General features: G+C 40.9%; 1 protein-coding gene across 5 annotated transcripts in view; it reads right to left on the reverse strand.

The window, feature by feature from the left end:
- Nucleotides 1-19,287, reverse strand: part of TTC17 (tetratricopeptide repeat domain 17) — a 118,543-nt gene that overhangs the window by 12,153 nt on the left and 87,103 nt on the right. For 2 of the 5 annotated variants that reach the window (XM_058527119.1, XM_058527118.1), the window contains 3 exons: nucleotides 15,617-15,737; nucleotides 13,221-13,380; nucleotides 12,216-12,299 (listed from right to left, as the gene is read on the reverse strand). In XM_058527119.1, coding sequence (XP_058383102.1) covers nucleotides 12,216-12,299; nucleotides 13,221-13,380; nucleotides 15,617-15,737 — 365 coding nt within the window. The other 3 variants (XM_058527120.1, XM_058527122.1, XM_058527121.1) reach the window with 3 other exon arrangements.

A 19,287-nucleotide genomic window follows, 5' to 3' on the forward strand; every position in this document is an offset into this window, starting at 1 on the left:
CTGCTGTCAGTGTCATTCTAGCAAGAGCACTTTGCCTGCGGCCCTCTAGGACCCAGCATCACTGCACCCCTTCAGCAGCTAGGCTGTGCTCCCTCTCCACAGTGCGGGCTCCAGCTCCCCAGAGCTCGTCCTGTGAACTCCTTGATGTGGAAAACCCTGACTGCTTGCCTCCTTCTCTCATCCCTAGGAGTGGGAGCATTCCCCACAGTTGGTACCTCTGGTTTACCTGAGTGTCTCCATTTTTCTTCTTCAGCCCTCAACCACAATGTGATCAATTCCCTGAATTAAATTTCCTCTTCTGAAATACCTAATGTCATTTCTGTTTTCTCGACAGCGCCTTGACTGAAACAGATGCTTTTAAGAGATCTTTGTCTTTGCTGTTTGACTATAATGTAGCAGGGCGTAGATTTCTGTTTATTTATCCAGCTTGGGATACATGTACTTCCCGAATCAGTTGATTCACTTATCTCCTGTGACTAGAATATTCCAGGTAATTTTTTACACAGAGCTTGCAATTCACTAGTAATTTAATTGTGTCTAACTCATCCACTGAGTATTTGATTTAAATAAACAATTAAATGTATTTTTAGTTTAAGATGTGTCAATTTGTCTTTTTAATTTACCTACTCATTTCTGATATGCTATTTGCTCACCTCTGAGATCAGATTTTTTAAATGTTTTATAATAAAAAATCTCAAATATATACAAAAATAAAGAGAAGAGTATAATGAACTCCTATGTGTTCATCACCCAGCTTCAACATTTACCAACTCATGGCCAACCTTGTTTCATAAACCCTCATCCATGTTAATTTGAAGCAAATCCAAGACTTCATATAATTTCATCAGTAAATTTCCAATGTATATCTCTAAAAGATAAAAACTCACATTTAAAACATAAGCTTAATAAATTTTGCCTAAAATATTGATAATTATTTTTTTGTATCATCAAGTATTCAGCTGGTATTCCTATTCCCCCAGTTGTCTTATAAAAGTTTGCTTTGCTTTTACAGTTTGAATCATAATCTAAATAAAGTCCATATGTTGCAAGTGGTCAATGTGTTCCTTAAGTCTCTTTTGATCTCTAAAGTTCAGCTTCATCTAAGTTTTTAAATTTTTGTAGAGGAAATAGGGTTATTTATCCTATAGTTTTCCACTGACTGGACTCTGCTGATTGCATCCTCAAGGAACCATTTAACATACTCCTTTGTCCCCTGTATTTCCTGTAAGTTGGTAGTTAGAGGCTTGAGTGGATTCAGATTTAACTTATTGGGGAGGAGTGGGGGCAAAACTATTTCACAGGTGGTATGCGAACTCCCAACAGTACACACATGCTGTCTGAGTGTCTCCTTATCTGTGATGTCAGCAGCCAGTGATGATCATGGCCATAAATTAATTAGGGGCTGCAAAACTGCAATATTCTAATTTTATCATTTCTAGTTTACTAGTTGGAATATTCCTATAAAGAGACTTTCCCTCATCAATTAAGTGTTTACCCCAAAGTACACTACATTTAGAAAGGAATGATACACGCTTGTTACTTTCTTATTATTTACTTTTAAAACAAGCTGTTCCCATGCATCCTCCAAGGCAAAATCCTCATAGTGATTCAGGAGTTTAAGTACAGTTTAATACACGTGATGTGTTTCACCCGTGCAACTGCTTTGTTGCTTTTTCTCGCTCAAACTGTTCCATCTTCGGCCAATGGGAGTGTATTCCAGCTGGCTGAGTTCTTTTGCCACAACCTCTGTTGACTCTGGGAGCTTCTTTGCTTTCCCAGACTTGGTAGAAGCCATTTCTCCACGGAATTCTGGTTCCTTTTAGTGGAAAATGGTATCTAAAGATCACAATCTGCGTACAAAGGGCGCCTACTAGTACTGGGCCAGTCACTGATTCTAGTCTTTTCAGCAAAGAAAGCTAAGAAATGTGTAAATGCATGAGAAATTCTTACTAACATTTCCAATTCAGGACTACGGATGTTTACTTAACATCATCATTCTCACATCTCTATGTCCTTTCACCTATACCCCAAATTCCAGTTCTTAACATCACCAAGAAAATTACTTTTATTTTGCAGTACGCACACCTACAATCTCAGAAGAACAGTATCAATGTGATTAACAACAGTATTACTGTAAACAATATGAGGCTTTCTTTTGTTCTTAGGGTAAAATCCAATAGGAAAGTACAGTCAAATAACTCTGTTTTAAAAGTCACTTGGAATAGTTCCTCTTGATGTGCTTATATCACCAACTGAATACATAGTTAGGCTCATTTAATTTTACTTTTAATTAGGAATTGCCTTATTAAAATTATTTTTTGTAATTATGCAAAATATTTATTTGGTTCCAAAGTCAAAACGAAAAAACAATGCAGATTCAAGGAAATCTAGCTTCATTCTCTTGTCTTCTATCCTATTTCCTTCTTCCCTCTATGGAAAACCATCTACAAATATTTTTAAAATTTAGTCTTCTATTTTTAAATGTCTATTTCTCTTTACATATATCCCCTCCTTGCCAATTTTTTTTTTTGGTGAGGAAGACCGGCCCTGAGCTAACATCTAATGCCAATCCTCCTTTTTTTTTTTTTTCCCCCAAAGCCCCAGTAGATAGTTGTATGTGATAGTTGCACATCCTTCTAGTTGCTGTATGTGGGACGCGGTCTCAGCATGGCCAGAGAAGCGGTGCGTCGGTGCGCGCCCGGGATCTGAACCCGGGCTGCCAGCAGCGGACTGCGCGCACCCAACCGCTAAACCACGGGGCCGGCCCGCTCCTTGCCATTTTTAAAAAAGATAAACAGTAATCTAAGACAAAATTTTTTCTTCCCACTGGCTAATCCTGGAGATTACTCCATACAAGTCTACAGAAATGGGCCTCACCCTTTTTGACAGCTGCAGAAGCCTCCATTGTGTGGATGTTCACACACAAAGAACATCCACAGAGAATTTTTTAGTCAATCAGTCCCCTACTCCTGGGCATTTAGGTTGTATCCAGTCTGCTATTACAAGTCAGGCTACAATCAACAGCCTTTATTCATAGGTATTTTTTTATCAGTGTATTTTTAGGAAAGATTCGTAGAAGTATGATTGCTGCCTAAATGGGTAAATAAATTTGTAATTTTGCTAGACATAATCAATTTCCTCTCCATAGAGGTTATTCCATTTTGCATTTGCACCAGCAATGTATGACGGTGTCAGTTTCCCCACAGCCTCACTGAGTCTATCAAACTTCTGGATTTTTGCCAACGTGATTGGCAAGAAATATCTCAGCGTAGTTTTGATTTGTTCTTTTCCTAGCTTTTTGACATGGAAGAATAGATCATTGATTTTCAGTTTTTTTTTTTTTAACTAATATATCTATTTAGGGCTATAAACTTCCCTCAAGCACTGTTTTAGCTGCATCCCACAAGTTTTGATATGTTGTATCTTTATTATCATTCATTTCAAACTATTTTCTAATTTTGCTTGTGCTTTCTTCACCGACCCTGGTTTATTTAGAGGTGCACTGCTTAAGGTCACCAAAATAGTTGGGGATTTTCTATCTATCCTTTTGTCTCTCATCTTTTTTTTAACTTAATTCCACTATGGTCAGAAAATATACTCTATTAATAGTTTCAATGTTCTAAAATTTAATTGAGGCTTAATTTATGACTCAGCTTATGACAAATATGGTAAATGGTCCATATGCATTTTTTAAAATGAGAATTTTGGGGCCGGCCCAGTGGTGCAAGCAGTTAAGTGCGCGCGCTCCGCTGCGGCGGCCAGGGGTTCGCCGGTTCGGATCCCGGGCATGCACCCACGCACCGCTTGTCAAGCCATGCTGTGGCGGCATCCCATATAAAGTAGAGGAAGATGGGCGTGGATGTTAGCCCAGCGCCAGTCTTCCTCATCAAAAAAAAAGAGGAGGATTGGCAGATGTTAGCTCAGGGCTGATCTTCCTCACACACACACACAAAAAAATGAGAATTTTGTCACAGTTTAATGGAGCATTATATAAATATCAAATCAAATTTGTTTATTAGCAAGATGTACTATATTTTTACTTATTTTTGTGTCTGCTTAGTTCTATCATCTATTGAGTGGTATGTTAAAGTCCATTATGATTGAGGATTTATTTACTTCTCTTTTTAGATCTGACAATGTTTAATGCTTGTCATATAATTTGAAACTATGCTATTGGTACAAACAGATTTACAATTTTCCATATCCCTACTGGACTGACCACTTTGTCATTATGAATTATTTGTCTTTATCTGTAGTAATGCTTTGCCTTAAATTCCACATTGTCTGATATTAGTATAGTTATACCAGCTTTTTTTTTTTTCTTGGTACTCTTTTTTATTGTTAAATTTTTTTTGTACATTATTGTTTATCAGTCACCATATAAGTGCATCCCCCCACCCCCTGTGCCCACCCCACACCCCCCTAGCCCCTGGTAACCACCAAAAAGTTCTATCTGTCCATGTGTTGGTTTATCTTCCACATATGAGTGAAATCATGCACTGTTTGTTTCTCTTTCTGGCTTATTTCACTTAACATAATACCCTCCAGGTCCATCCATGTTGTTGCAAATGAGACGATTTTGTCTTTTTTTATGGCCAAGTAGTATTCCGTGGTATACATATACCACATCTTCTTTATCCAATCATCAGTCGAGGGACACTTGGGTTGCTTCCATGTCTTGGCTATAGTGACTAATGCTGTGATGAACATAGGGGTACATAAGCCTCTTTGGATTGTTGATTTCAGGTTCGTTGGGTAGATATCCAGTAGTGGGATAGCTGGATCATAAGGCATTTCTATTTTTAATTTTTTGAGGAATCTCCATACTGTTTTCCACAGAGGCTGCACCAGTTTGCATTCCCACCAGCAGTGGATTAGGGTTCCCCTTTCTCCACAGCCTCTCCAGCATTTGTTGTTTTTTGTCTTGGTGATTACAGCCATTCTAATGGGTGTAAGATGATATCTTAGTGTGGTTTTGATTTGCATTTCCCTGATGATTAGTGATGTTGAGCATCCTTTCATGTGCCTATTGGTCATCTGTATATCTTCTTTGGAAAAGTGACTGTTCATTGCCTCTGCCCATTTTGTGATTGGGTTTTTTTTTGTTATTCAGTTATGTGAATTCTTTATATATTATGGAGATTAATCCCTTGTCAGATATATGGTTTGCAAATATTTTTTCCCAGCTGTATACCAGCTTTCTTTTGGTTAGTGTTCACATGATGTACCTTTTTTCCATCTGTTTAATTTCAATTGTTTTATACCTTATATTAAGGTATGTTACTTGTAAACAGCACATAATTGGGTTCAATATTTTAACCCAGTTTGATGTTAGTACTCTAACTGGAGTACTTAGTCCTTTTATATTTATTGTGATTCCTGACAGATTGGGTTTATCTCTATCATCTCATCTTACTATTTGTATTCTACTTCACCTGCCTGTTTTATATCCCTTTTGTCCTCCTTTCTTGACTTTTTTGAATTAATAAAATTTTTATTCCATTTTTCCTTAATTATACATTCTTTAACTGTTCTTTTAGTGATTAGCCTAGAAATTGCACCATGCACCTTTGAATTATTACAGACTAAAAATATAAATTGTTACTTTAATTTTATTACTTTCCAAATAATGCTACAACCTAACACTTTGCCCATGTGTATTCATGGGAAATTAATCTCATGTTAACTTTTTAGCTATGGTCCCTGGAAGGCTACTAAAGGCAGAATATCACCCATGTTAGTAGGCAACAGTGCTTACAGTCAAGACGACCTGACTGTAAACTGCAAGTGGACCGGGAGGACTGTGATGACAGTAGAAAGCCACAGCTTTGGGCTTTCCCACCTGTGATGATTCTCGTCCCTTTTTGGAACTCTTGGACTCCAGGCCTGGGGGACTGTTATCAGATATATTGGTTCCTATATGGAAGCTGAGACTTCTAAGCCAGGGTGGTTCCCACACTCACCCATCTGGTTTTGATCCCTTATCCCTGGACTGTCAATTGGGCAGAGGGGCAGAGAGTAGTCCCGACTCCTGGCAGACAGTTACGGGGACTCTGGGAAGGCATCTGAAAAGCTGCACTGCAGGCGTGCTGTGCTTCCTGTTCTATATCCTCCTGAGTGAAGGCAAGACCACGAGGGCCCTAGTGAGTTCTGTGAGTTTCACATATCAATCTGGCTGGCCCTGAAACCACTGGCAGTGGGCACTGCCGAGTGGTAGCAGCAGTGGAACCGACTTTCATATCCTTGGGTCAATATGGTCAAGGTGCTGTGACATAAAAGGAATGGAGAGGGAGGTGCTGATGAGACTAAAGCCTCAATGGGGGCCAACTTTCCCAGAGTCAGAAGGCAAAAGCTTGACACTGTGTGACAGGGGACAGGATCTTCCCCTTGTGGGAATGGATGAAAGCTGGAGACAAACTCATGCCGAGAGAAACTGCCGACTCCTCCCCACTGTCCATGAAATGGAAGTCCAGAATCCCAGCTGCAAGTGGGCTGGCTGGCAAGAATGATATTTCCTTGGGGCAGCTGATGCATTCGGGCCAAAGTAGGCATTAATGCCTGACTGGGGCAGGAAGAGACAAGCACATGAGCTTGAGACGCCATGTTTGTGACTGGGGCTGGATCCAACAAGGGGGTGGAGCAGCTGGGATGGCTCTGACCCAAGCTGGGCTGGCCGCATATCCAATCAGCACAGAGCAGTGCCCACGAGCCCCCACCTGGGGAAGGGGGAGAACCCCTCTGCACCAGCCCACAAGGTCATTCAGGACTACGTGGCAACCTGGCATACAAACTGGCTGCAGTGGCAACGTCAGCAGCATGGTGCGCGTCTGGGGTTGCGGGGGAGACCTCTGCCGAGGCTTCTGGCATCATGTGTTAAGAGCCACCTCAGCTGCAACCTGGGCAGTGTTCCGAGGGTTCTGACAGTGCATGCTGATTTAACCCTGAAATGCAGTCTGACCAGTGTCATCTGCTGACACTTCATGATAATTTATGGCAATGCAAGCTAAAAACTCCCTAAGGAACAACTACAGACAGGCTTTTGAAGAAACAATAAAGGACAATGACTGAGGATTTTAAAAATTGAAGCCAAGAGGATATGGAGATCCTTGTTCTCTGTGAATGGTAAAGGGGAAGGGACACTTTTGCTTTGTCATCACTGCCATTTTCTAAGGCAGTGGTTTCAAGTGTGGTCTTCATACCAGCAATATCACCCAGGAACTTAGTAGAAATATAAATTCTCAAGCCCGACTCTAGCCCTACTAAATTAGGGCATCAAGTCTTAGAAGCCCTGCAACCTATGTTTTAACAAGCCCTCCAGGTGATTCTGGTTTGCCCAAAAGTCTGAGAATTATTGTACTAAAGTTAACACAAGGTCATGGAGGTTGGTCTGTGAGTCTACAATGGAAACTGATACTGGATAACCTTCTAGCTCTATTTCCCTGAAAACTAATAAAGGAGGAATGTTAGCTGTTAGCAGGCGTGATAGCTTATAGTAAAAATGACCTTGGTTGGTAAACTGTATCTGGACTGGAAGCACTGGAAATAAACTATAAACAGCTGGTGGGAAGCCACAGTTCTGAGCTTCCAAGTGCCATGGTTCTTGTAGCCACGTCCCTTTCCAGGATGCTATGCCCATGGGCCTATTACAAAAGAGACTGTTACAAAAGAAACACGGGGCATCTAAGCCAGGGTAGTTCCCACAATTATCATTTGACTTGTTCCCTTGCACCTGCACTGCCACTTCGCAGGAAAGGGGGTGGGCAGAGAATGGTCCCTGGACTAAGTGAGGGTCACTCTGGAGGTGCACGGCTGCTGCTGCTGCCCCTTCTTACCCCCATCCTTCCGAGCGCAGCCCATGCCCAGTGCGTCTGACTGCGGGAGGGTGAAACGTCTAAGCGGACCTAAGACTGTCCACAGCGGTCAGTGCAACTCCCCTGCCTTCTGCATTAGTGCTGTCAGGAATTTTAAGCTCAGAATTCTGACATATTGCTACTGTATAGTCACACTGCTTTATATTTACCCTAATATCGACCCTTCTGCTGCTCCCCCCTCTTTCCTGTGTTTCTGAGTTCCCATCTGGGATAGTCTTCCTTCTGCCTGAAAAAATCCCTTTAGTCATTTTTAGTGCAAGTCTATTGGTGACATACATCTTTCAGTTTTTGGTGGGCTAAAATCTTTAACCTTCATTTTAAAAAACTGAAGTATAATTTACATAGAGAGAAATGCTCAGGCCTTAAGGGTAACACTCAGTTTTGACTATAACTTAAAGCCACAGAAAATTTCCAACAGTCCACAAAGTCCTTTCAAGCTGCTTCCCAGTCAACCCCTTCCCCTTACAAAGCAATTGCTGATCCGATTTCTGTCACTGTAGGTTAGTTTGCCTGTTCTAGAATTTCATAGTTGGGATCATACACTATGCATTTTTGTGTCCAACTTCTTTTATTAGCCTAAGATTTTTTGAGATTCACCAATGTGGACATTGGATCTTTCTTGCTGAATAGTATCCATTGCATAAATATATCATTGTTTATCCGTTCTTCTATTGAAGGCCATCTCACTCTTCCCAGGTTTTTTGACTAAGATGAACAAATGTGCTGTGAATGTTTTTTTAAAAAGTATTTTGTGGACATATGTTTTAATGTCTCTTTGATGCATACCTAGCAGTAAAATTACTAGCTCATATACGCTTAACTTGTTAATAGACTACAAAAGTGTTTTCCAAAATGACTGTACCATGTTATACTTCCACTAGCAACGTATGAGAGTTCTGGTTGCTCCATATCATCGCCAACATTTGTCATTCTCAGTCCTTTTCCTTTTAGCCCTTTAAACTTAGTCATGCTTCTTGCTTCAAAGTTTATTTTTTCCAATAAGAGTGTAGCTATATCAGCTTTTATTTTTATTTTTTAAAAATTTTTTGTTTATTGCAGTAACATTGGTTTATAACATTGTATAAATTTCAGGTGTACATCATTATACTTCTATTTCTGCATGGATGACATCATGTTCTCATGTTTACCACCCAAATACTAATTACAATCCATCACCACACACATGTGCCTAATTATCCCTTTTGCCCTCTCCCCCCCCATCCCCTGCCCCTCTGGTAACCACCAATCCAATCTCTGTCTCTGTGTGTTTGTTTGTTGTTGTTATTATCTACTACTTAATGAGTGAGATCATACAGTATTTATCAGCTTTTATTTTATTGTTTGCATGGTATATTATTTTCCATCTTTGTACTTTCAACCCTTTGTACTCTAAAATTTAAAGTGTTTCTCTTATAAGCAGCATATAGCTGGATTAAAACAAAATCCATTCCATACTGAATGCTGAAATTATATAATCTTTTTGTACTTAACTACTGATATACTTGGGTCTGTATGTACTATTTTACTATTCGTGTTCTATTTTATGCCTTTACCTCTCCTGACTTTCTTTGGATTAATCAAATGTTTTACATTATTTCCATTTTCCTTCTATTAAATTACATTTTTAAAACCATTTTTACTAGTTAGCCTAGAGCTTAAAACATGCATTCTTACTTATTACAGTCCAATGCAAGTTATTACTTTTACTACTTGGCTGATGCCAATTAAACCTTAGGACTTCTAAGCTCCGTTTACTTCCTTCCATCCTTTATGTTGTTATTACCAGGAATTTTAGTTCATATATAAAACTGAGGCTCCTTGGGGCCCCACAGTTGTTACTTTGTACAGTCACTGCTCATTTACATTTCCTTCTGGTGTTCTTCATTTCCTCTTGCATGGCCATATTTCTATCCGGGACCATTTTCCTGAAGAACTCCCTGTAATTATTATTTCAGGGCAGGCCTACTGGTGCCAAATTCCCTGAATTTTTGTTTGTTCTCACACATCTTTATTTCATCTTAGTATTGGAAGGATATCCGTGCTGGTATGGAATTCGAGGCTTGTAGTTTTCTTCTTCCAGCTTTAAAGATGTCGTTACATTGGCTTCTGGTTTGCACCATTTCCGCTGAGAAGCTGTCAGTCTCACTGCTCCTTTGAAGGGAACTGTGGTGGGTTAAAGATGGGCCACACATTCTTCGTCCCTACTAGCAGGTGGAGGACATCTCCCTGTCTTGATCTTGAGTGGGCTTGGGCGCTTGCCTGCACAGGAGCGGTGCTGCTCCAGTTCCACGCAGAGGCTCTAAGAGGCCTGGATGCTTCTGCTTTCCCCCTCGTGGACCCCTGAGCCACCATGTAATAAGGTCCAACTACCCTGCTGGAGAGACCATGGAGAGAAGATTCCCAGCTGTGCCCCAGCGATTCCAGCCACTCCAGCTGAGGCATCAGACATCTGAGTAAAGCCTTCTTTGGCAGCCAGCCCCAGATGAGTCTCCACACGTCTGTAGTTGCACGAATGACTCCAGGGGAGACCAGAAGAAATGCCCAGCTGAGTCCAGCTCAAATCACAGAATCTTGAGCAAACAACAGTTTTGTTTTAAGCCAGGAAATTTTGGGGTGGTTTGTTAGGCAGAAATAGATGAGTGCAATAGTATCTGGCATCAAGAATGGAGGGCTGCCCTAATAGAAACGTAAAACCTGTGCATTCATTTTGGAAATGGGTCACAGACATGTGCTGAAAGGGCAGCAATGAGACACTTAATGGAGGCTCTGAGCACACTGAGAAAACTACTACTGGAGGCTAGAGGAGAGGCACTGTCATCTATCGGCCAAACAGATGGTGAGGCTGTATCCTGGAATCTAGGAAGAATACCTACCAAAGTTGTGGATCTGGCTGGGAAGATTTCCAGGAAGAATGCTGAAAGTCACAAACGGTTTTTTAAAAATCAACTATCATAAGGTATTAATAGAGAGAGAACTAAACAAGGAACTGTGCAGTTTTCAAGCAGAATTTAGAGAAAATGCTCTCAAGCTTGGGACTCACGTGAAATTTTGAAAACGAAATTTTCTCAATTGCCAATTAGCTTCTCCAGTCAGCACAAGGTTTTGAAGTTAAAGGAAAAAAAAAGTCAAATCCAGGGTGATACCAGTAAAACTATGGCCTCAGAGTCAAGGTCAAATCAAGAGCGTGGCAGTAAGACCCTTTGTTACTCTGACCTCAGAAAGATTTAAGTCTAGATTTAAGCCTCCTAGACTCTTTCAGACAAAAGACATCTAAAAATCTTAAGGGTATTGTCCCAGACTCATATTCAAGGTAGCCAGGGGCCTTCTTGAAGAGCTTTGTGGGTGTGGCTTCCGTCTGACGCAGGGGCTTATAACTTGAAAGGCTACAAAGTTTTTTAAAAGAGTTGTGCCAGTTTGAACTAAAAGGGATAGAGACAGGCAGGAAGCAGGCTGAGTAAGCTGTTCGGCTGCAAACACGGGCCATTTCTTATGGAAAAAGCAGCAGAGCTCAGAGAGAAGAGTCAGAGTTGGGAAACAGATTAGGGAACCAAGCCCAGGAAACCAAACTAGGCCCTAATCAAGGAATATTCTCTCCTCTGGAACTGGGGGAGCTGGTGACATACGGCCAGGTGGATTTCAGCATTGTCACGGAACAGCGATGGCTACGTGCCTTCCACTTCTTCTCCTTTAAACTGATGTGATTATCTCATCCCCACCATACTGTCATGTCACACTGGAAGTTGAGTTGATTCTCTTAATCACCATATTATTATATTACCCCTTCAATATTATGTAGTAATAAAGTGGAGAAATGTTTAACCATAAAGTAATTAATTTTAATTTTAAAAAACCTCCTCTTTACGTAAAGATCACACAGAGGCAGATGAGTAGTCTTGGAGACTTTCAGTTACATTTGCTGTAGGCTGTATGAAAATACAGTTTTCCAAATATTTTGTTCCATGATTTCAAAAGAAAAGGATATCCGAAATACCAGATATTCTTCACCACCAGAAGAACACCTGACCTATTTCAAACTCCTGGATTCCATGGCTCCCAGCACCACCACCACCATATACTCACCACAACAGAGTAAAGAAGGGAAACTGATCAGGTAAGTTTCACCACAGAAGGGAAGCAAAGCAGCAAAAAAGAATACTCACCAAATGATGGAAAAAGTAATGGAAAAGTGATTGTAACATTCTGTGTGGGGTTATTTCACACTATCCTTTTAGTTAGTAAGTGCTAAGTAACTAACAGGAGAGATTAGAACCACTTTGTGGAAAATACTCTGGAAAAGTAAGAAGGTGGGAAGTTAGTTTCCAGCTTTCCTACAGGGTGACTTACCTTTTCCAAAACTTTGGCGATTCGGGTGCCAATTTGTTCAAGGGACTGTTGTGGATACTGGTCTTTGCCAAGATTTTGCAATACCTGGTATAGGGAGGAAGATGTTAGGTTTGAGGAATGAAATGAGGCTGGATCTAGACGACACTGCTGACGCTGAGCTGGGCACTGCCCCACAAAAGCAAACTGTTTCTCTGGGTACATGCTGCGGTCCCGCTGGTGAGGCATTTTGTGGAAGACACGTTTAAGGCCATTATACCATCCCTTCAGTCCTCTCCCACTTAACACAAACTACATATGAAAACACATTCATTATAGCAAACTTAGAAAACAGAGTAGAGGAAGAAAATGAAAACTATTTGTAATCTTGTCACCCAGACACAACCACTGTTAATATCTTTACATATATCTTTCAGATATTTTTCTTTCAGATATTTTTCTATGTACACACATATTATTTCTGTCGCAGAATATGGGATCACACTGTATACTGTCACCTACATTTTCACATAACATGTTTTGAAAATTTCTTCATGCCAACAAATATTTCTACCACATATTTCTTAATGACTTCATTGTCTACTATCTTATATCTATACCAACATTTATTTAACAAATCTATTGTTGGGCAATTGTGACATGTTTTTCCAATTCTTCTTGGTATATGCTTTGCTAGGTATGTGCTGGGTCTCCCCTCTTGCCTTCTTAAGAATGCCAACAGGAGAATTAACTGCCTTAAATATTTCTTACAAGAGCCTCTGTCTGATGACAAGCAGAATGCTACCCACCTCAAGGAGTGAATCAGAATTAAAATTTCCTGGCTATAAAAAACAGCATAAGCTCAGTCACAGGGCCTGAAACAAACAGGCTTGGCCTAAAGCCACCTAGATGACAGCCAATCAAAAAAAGGCAAACAAATAAGGCCTGGCCATGGTGCTTTCTGCTATCAGCTGATCACGAAGGTGGGACTCAGCACTGCAGACAGGCGGAATGAAGCTGAGCACTCACCTCTGTTAACTGACTCTCACCCGTGTAGTGCAGGCTGGCCCGGTGGGAAACCCCATGCAAGTGGTCCAGGGTGTGCATGCTCGTGGGGAGATTGCCGTTGCAAAGAGGCTCCATCGCTGGCTGCTGTATTGGAGTGGCAAAGTCTATGTGTTCTGTGATGCTGAAAAATGGAGATTACCACATTGGCCATGGAAGATTTGAGTGGGTGGGCAGAAAGAATATTAGTAATCAGCTGATCATAACTTCAATATGTTCTTAGGATTGTCTGAAGCCATGGAATCTCAGACTGGAAGAGACCCCAGGAGTTATGTAGTCTGATCTCTCATGTTACAGGTGCGAGGACTCCAGTGCCTGGCAGTGACCATTTGTTGAACGTATGAAGAGAGGTCATACCCCAGGTCAAAGCTGCAGTGCTGGGATCTGAGTCCTGAACTCCGTGATTTTCCCAGTCTACTCAAGCTGCCTCCTTTCTATGCACCACGGCGTCTGATTTGCTCACTGCTGCTGACCATGTTTTCTCACAGGGGAGGTTTTAAATCAAGTGGATTTTCTTCTAGGATGACTTTTTCCAGGGTACAGATAATGATAAATCTGTGGTCCCTATCTTTTATTTTCCCTTTAGGCACAGAAGCACACTTGTCCCCACAGAAAAAGTTACCTAAAGTTTAGACAGTACATTTTATACAGATACAGCTGTTCAGCGTGTCTACTCATAAGATATAAGTACTTCCCTTCATGGTCCTAAAGTGGTCATTTTCCTGCTATACACAGGCTGAATGTTATACACTCTCCTACATGCTGATATGGCAAACTGCAATTGCTAAATTTTATTTCTAGGTATTTAAAAAGTTAAACATATATTAGGCAAACATTCATTCACTCATTATTTATTCAGAGCCAATCACACGTCAGACACCAAGGCTATAATAATTAACATAACATACCCAGTCCCTGCTGTTATGGTGCTCATAGTCTTGAGTGACTCAAATATTACAGATGTGATGAGTTATAAGAGATAAAGACACGGAACAATGTCAGTACACTACAGGAGGGTATACAATTCCTCTACACTGATGCAGGAGGGAGGTGGTTAGTGAAAGATTCCCTGAGGAAGTAAGATTTAAGGTGAGAGCAGAAGGATGAGTGTGAATTAACCAGATAGGAAGAAGGTGGTGAGAACACCACCACAGGCAAAGGAGACACCATGTGTGAAGGCCCTGATGGGAGAGAAGGCAGAGCCAAAGATGGAAGGACAGGCGGGAGCAGATCATGAAGGCTTTTGTGGGCCACTGTAAACAGCAACCCAAAGTTACCAGAGCATTTAAAGAATTATTTGGCTTACATCTAGGGAAGAATTCTGAGTACTGTGGAGAGAATGGATAAAATAGAGGCAAGAGTGAATAAAGCAAGAGGACCAGCTAGGAGGCTAGTGAAGGAATCTAAGTGGAGATGATGGTGATCTGGTTTAAGGAGGCAGCAATGGAGATGGAGAAAAGCAGATGGTTTTGAAAACTACTCAGAGGGTAAAAGTGATAACAATTGGCAATAGACTGGATTTGAAGGTTACGAGAGAGGGACTGCTAAGGATGACTCCCAGGGTTCTGGCCTAAGCACAGCTGGAGCCATTTACTAAGAATAAGAAATGGAAAGACAAACAAAACAAACTGTCTTTTGGAAGGAGAGTGGGTAAGAAAATTATCAGTTTAGTTTTCCTGGGCTTGGGGTGCCTGAGAGATATCTAGGCAGAGAGGCCAGGTAGATAACTGGATAGATGGGTTGAAGGATCTGAAGAAAGGACTGGTCTGGAGACGAAAATTTGGGAGCTGTTAATATATCAGTGGTGATGGAAGTTCTGATTGTCGTCTGCCTAGGAGTGACTATAAAATAAGAAGGCTCAGTGGTATATCTTGGGGAACTCAAACACTTACAAGGGTAGAAAAGGGGCCGGCAAAAGAGAATGAGTGTCCAGGGAGGAAAAAACCAGTTGTCTGAGAGGCAACCTTGCTCAGCTTGTGTCTTGGTAGGTGTTTGTAAGTCTGGATTTGCTCTGGCTCCTTTCTCAAGTGCACGAGGTCAGCGAGAGACCACAGGTTTCGTGCTTCTATAACCAGGGATCCAGTCTTCAATTCAAACTAAGTAAGTTATACACGACTTCTGGATAGCTTAGAAAGCGTGGCGAAGGCACTGAGAAGGGGGGCATACTGACTGTTCAGTACGATGGGCTGAGTCCACCTGTGGGCTGTGCTCAGCAATGGGCATCCTCTGAACCACCAAGCCCAGAAAGGACGACTCTTCTAACAGCTGCTGACAAAGAAGGGCATCCTTGCAGTCGGCTGGGCCCAGCGGGATCACTGGTACACAAGTGCCATGAAGGAGGGAGAGGTTAAGATACTCACTCAATGTTCTTTGAAGAGACTGCAAGCCAGGTACTCACGATGGCAGTCAGCTCTACCCAGCGGAGTTTGACGCACTCATCTGGACTGGGCCATCCCAGACTCTGGTAGTCACGTTTTTTTCCTGGAAGAAAGGTATGTACGTCATCGGTCAACACAATTACAAAGGAACAGAACCTATAGCGTCTTATGCCCTGGTGACTACTTCACCCAGACTGCTGCATTTGGAGGTGCCAGTCATTCCTCTGGTCTTTAGAATTTCTACCATCTAGAGAACGAATTAGAATCTTGTTATTCACAGCAATGGAAATAAAGATCATCTTTGAGTAAATCCTTATTCTCAAAGATGATGAAGTAAAAATAAATGAGTCCTTCACTGGATTTAACACTGATCAACATGAGATAAGGGTTAAGATATTCTTCAATGTTAACCTTCTTACCAAACTTAATTTTTACCCCTCTACATTTTGATTTGATAAAGACTCCACTAAGTCAAGAGAAACACATCTCTCTAAAGTAGGATTTCTCAGCCTGATACTACTGAGTAGCGGGCTGGACAATGCCTTGTTGTGGGCTGTCCTGTGCGTTGGAGGATGTTTAGCAGCATCCCTGGCCTCTACCAACTAGATTTCAGCAGCATCCTCCTCCAGATGTGACAACCAAAAATATCTCCAGATACTGCCAAATGTCCCCTGGGACGGCAAAGTCACTCCTGGTAGAAAGCCACTGCTGTAAAGAAGAGCAGCGGGGTGGGGAATAAGGATGATAACGAGAGGCTGTCATCTGTCTTCAGAGCACTTCCTGTGGGCTCGGGTCCTGTGCTGAGTGCTTTACATCCCTAACCTCGTGAGGCAGGTAAAGCCCTCATTTCTCAGATGAGAAAACGGAGGCTCAGAGAGATCAAGCGACACGCCCAAGGTCACCTGGCTTGTAGGTGGCAGAGCTGGGATCCAGATCCCGGTCTGTCTGACTCTAACATGCATGCTCCCAATCACCATGCTATTTACTCTAAAGGGCTATTAAAGCTGTTTATCAATACCCTTTACAGGTGTTCCCTTTTGGGTGCAGGCCCTTTACTTAGATCAGGTCCCCAAGGAAAGAGCAGAACTGTCTGGTCTGGGAAGAGTCCTTCTGAAGGAATTACAATCGAACAGACAGAGGAGAACCTAGGTTCTGTAGAGCTCTTTTTATACTGTAGGAATTCACCAACAATACAAGACTGTTTGAGGTACAGGCAGGGGTTTTGATTTAGATTTTAATAAAATAGAAAAAAACAGTTTGGAAGAGTTTCAAACTAACCCTGTAAGTTTCATAATAAAGCTTATTTTTCTTTTATATTTAAGAAATTCACTTGAAAAATATTGATTGAGCATCTATTATGAGGGGCTCGGAACTGTCTAAGACACTAGGGGAACAGAGAGGAATCAGGAGGGGGGCCTGCTCTTGAGCTCACAGTCTAGTGAGGGGGGTGAACAAACAGATCATTATAATACAACAGGATAAGTGCCAGAGAGAAGGCACAGAAAACTGCACAGAGGAGAGAGCAACTAATGCTGCCCGAAGGGAGCAAGGGAGAGAGGGCACTTGAGTTTGAAGTTTAAGGATGAGTGATATTTTAGCACCACCGAGGTGGCATGAGGGCATTCCAGGCAGAAGGAACAGCATGTGCAAAGGCACAGAGGTAAAATCAGAGCATGGCTGGTTCAGAGAATGGTGCCGAAGGGCAGAGAGGGCCTGGGTTGTAACGGGTATTGTGTGCCACACAAGGACATTTGGACTTGATCCTGTAGGCAGTGGGGAGCGAGCCCACATCCCTCCATCTTGTTCACAAGGATATCATAAGAGGCTCTGTTAAATGCCTTGCTGAAGTCCAGTTACATTATATCCACAGCACTTCCCTGGTCCTCAGTAGTCCTCACCAAAAAAGGAAATGAAATTAGTTAAGCACTATTAGTTTTATCAGTTCTTAGTAGATCTACAGTGGCCCTTAATGATCTCCACTTTTCCCCCCATGGTCTCACAAACTATCTGTTTAACAATTTGCTTTAGAGCTTTGTAAGGATTTATCATGAAGCTCATTACTTGATAGTGGATAGAATCCGTATTTATTTGAAAATTGGGATACTGAACCTCTTTAGTCTTCTCTCATCTCTTCCACACTTTAGAACATTTCACTATAAGGACAGCATGTAGTTGCATGATCTCATGTGCAAGTATATTCAACACTCCACCTGGGCCTACCTACTGGAATCCATTTAAAACTGCTCAAGTGCTCTCACATCATCTCAACCATACTGAGCTTTAATTTCTACTTTTATCAGAAATTTTTAGCTTTTTGTTTGTAAAAGTAACACAGGCTTATTAGAAAATATTTAGAAAACGGAAAAGTACATAGAAAAAAATAAAAATTGCCTATAGCCCTATAAACACCCAGAGATGATCACTTACAATATTCTGGTGTATTTCCTTCTATACTTGTTTCTTTGTGCTTATTTATTATAGCATATTTAATCAAATCTAAGATGTCATAAACTGTAAGGTGTACATTATTTTACATGATTTAAGACAGAAAAAATTGCTAATTATTATTTAAGATACTATTAATTGTATCTCAATTGCAGAGATATTGAAATGTGAAAAAATGTAACCAAAATACAAGTATATTTACTATTTTATAGAAATTGAAGTATTCTCTACTAATGCTGTTCTATAAACTGCTTTTGTTCACTTACTAAACTACATACATCTTAGCTGCACAATACACAGCACGGACATGCTGTAATTTATTTAGACAATGACCAACATTTAGGTTGTTTACAAATTTTTACTACAAGCAACCCTGTGATTAATATCTTGGTACTTCTATCTTTGGCACTTGTAAGATGATTTACTTAGAAGTAGAATTGTTGGTATATTTTTAAATTTTCTGAGACATGTAGTCAAACTACCCCAAAATTTGTTTTATTAACTTTCACTGTGTGTGATACCTTTAAAGAGAATTTGATAAGCAAACATGCTATCTCACCGTTTAGGCTTGCACTTCTTTGACTGCTAGTGAGGCTGACCATTTTCCCACGTGTTCAGAGGCCATTTGTGTGTGTGTGCGTGTGTGTGTGTGTTTGGAGAACTGCCTATGTACTTTGCACATATTTTATTGAAATGCTCTATTTTTCCTATTGATTTATGGGTGCTCTTTAAATGACAGTGATATCCTTTCTTTATAATATAGTCTATAAATATATGCAAATATTCTGCAAATATACTTTGCTTCAGTCCTTTGTTTTTCTATTTTGTGGTGTTTTCTGATGCCGGAATTATTATTTTTTTCACTTTTTCTCTGTCAAAAAAGTCTTTCTCCACCTTAAAAGTATATACATATCCATCTAAGTTTTCTTCTTTTATGATTTCATTACATTTACTATGTAATCCACTGGAAATTTCATTTCCACAAGGATGTTTTACAGTTTGAACATTTTTTCCTTGCTGCAGAAGACAGAACTAAGAGGAAGTGTTGCTTTCTTTCTGTAGCCCGTTCACACATGCTGTCTTCCTTAAACAGTGAAGCTACTTCGAGCTCTTAACTCCCGTCATGACAAAGTGTCCTTTTTGGTGTCCCTGGTATTTTTCACAACTCACAGCTCATTCTGGGATTTAGCCAAGCTGACTCCATTCTT

This window comes from Diceros bicornis, chromosome 31 (assembly GCF_020826845.1).
Source record: "Diceros bicornis minor isolate mBicDic1 chromosome 31, mDicBic1.mat.cur, whole genome shotgun sequence".
Classification (NCBI taxonomy): domain Eukaryota; kingdom Metazoa; phylum Chordata; class Mammalia; order Perissodactyla; family Rhinocerotidae; genus Diceros; species Diceros bicornis.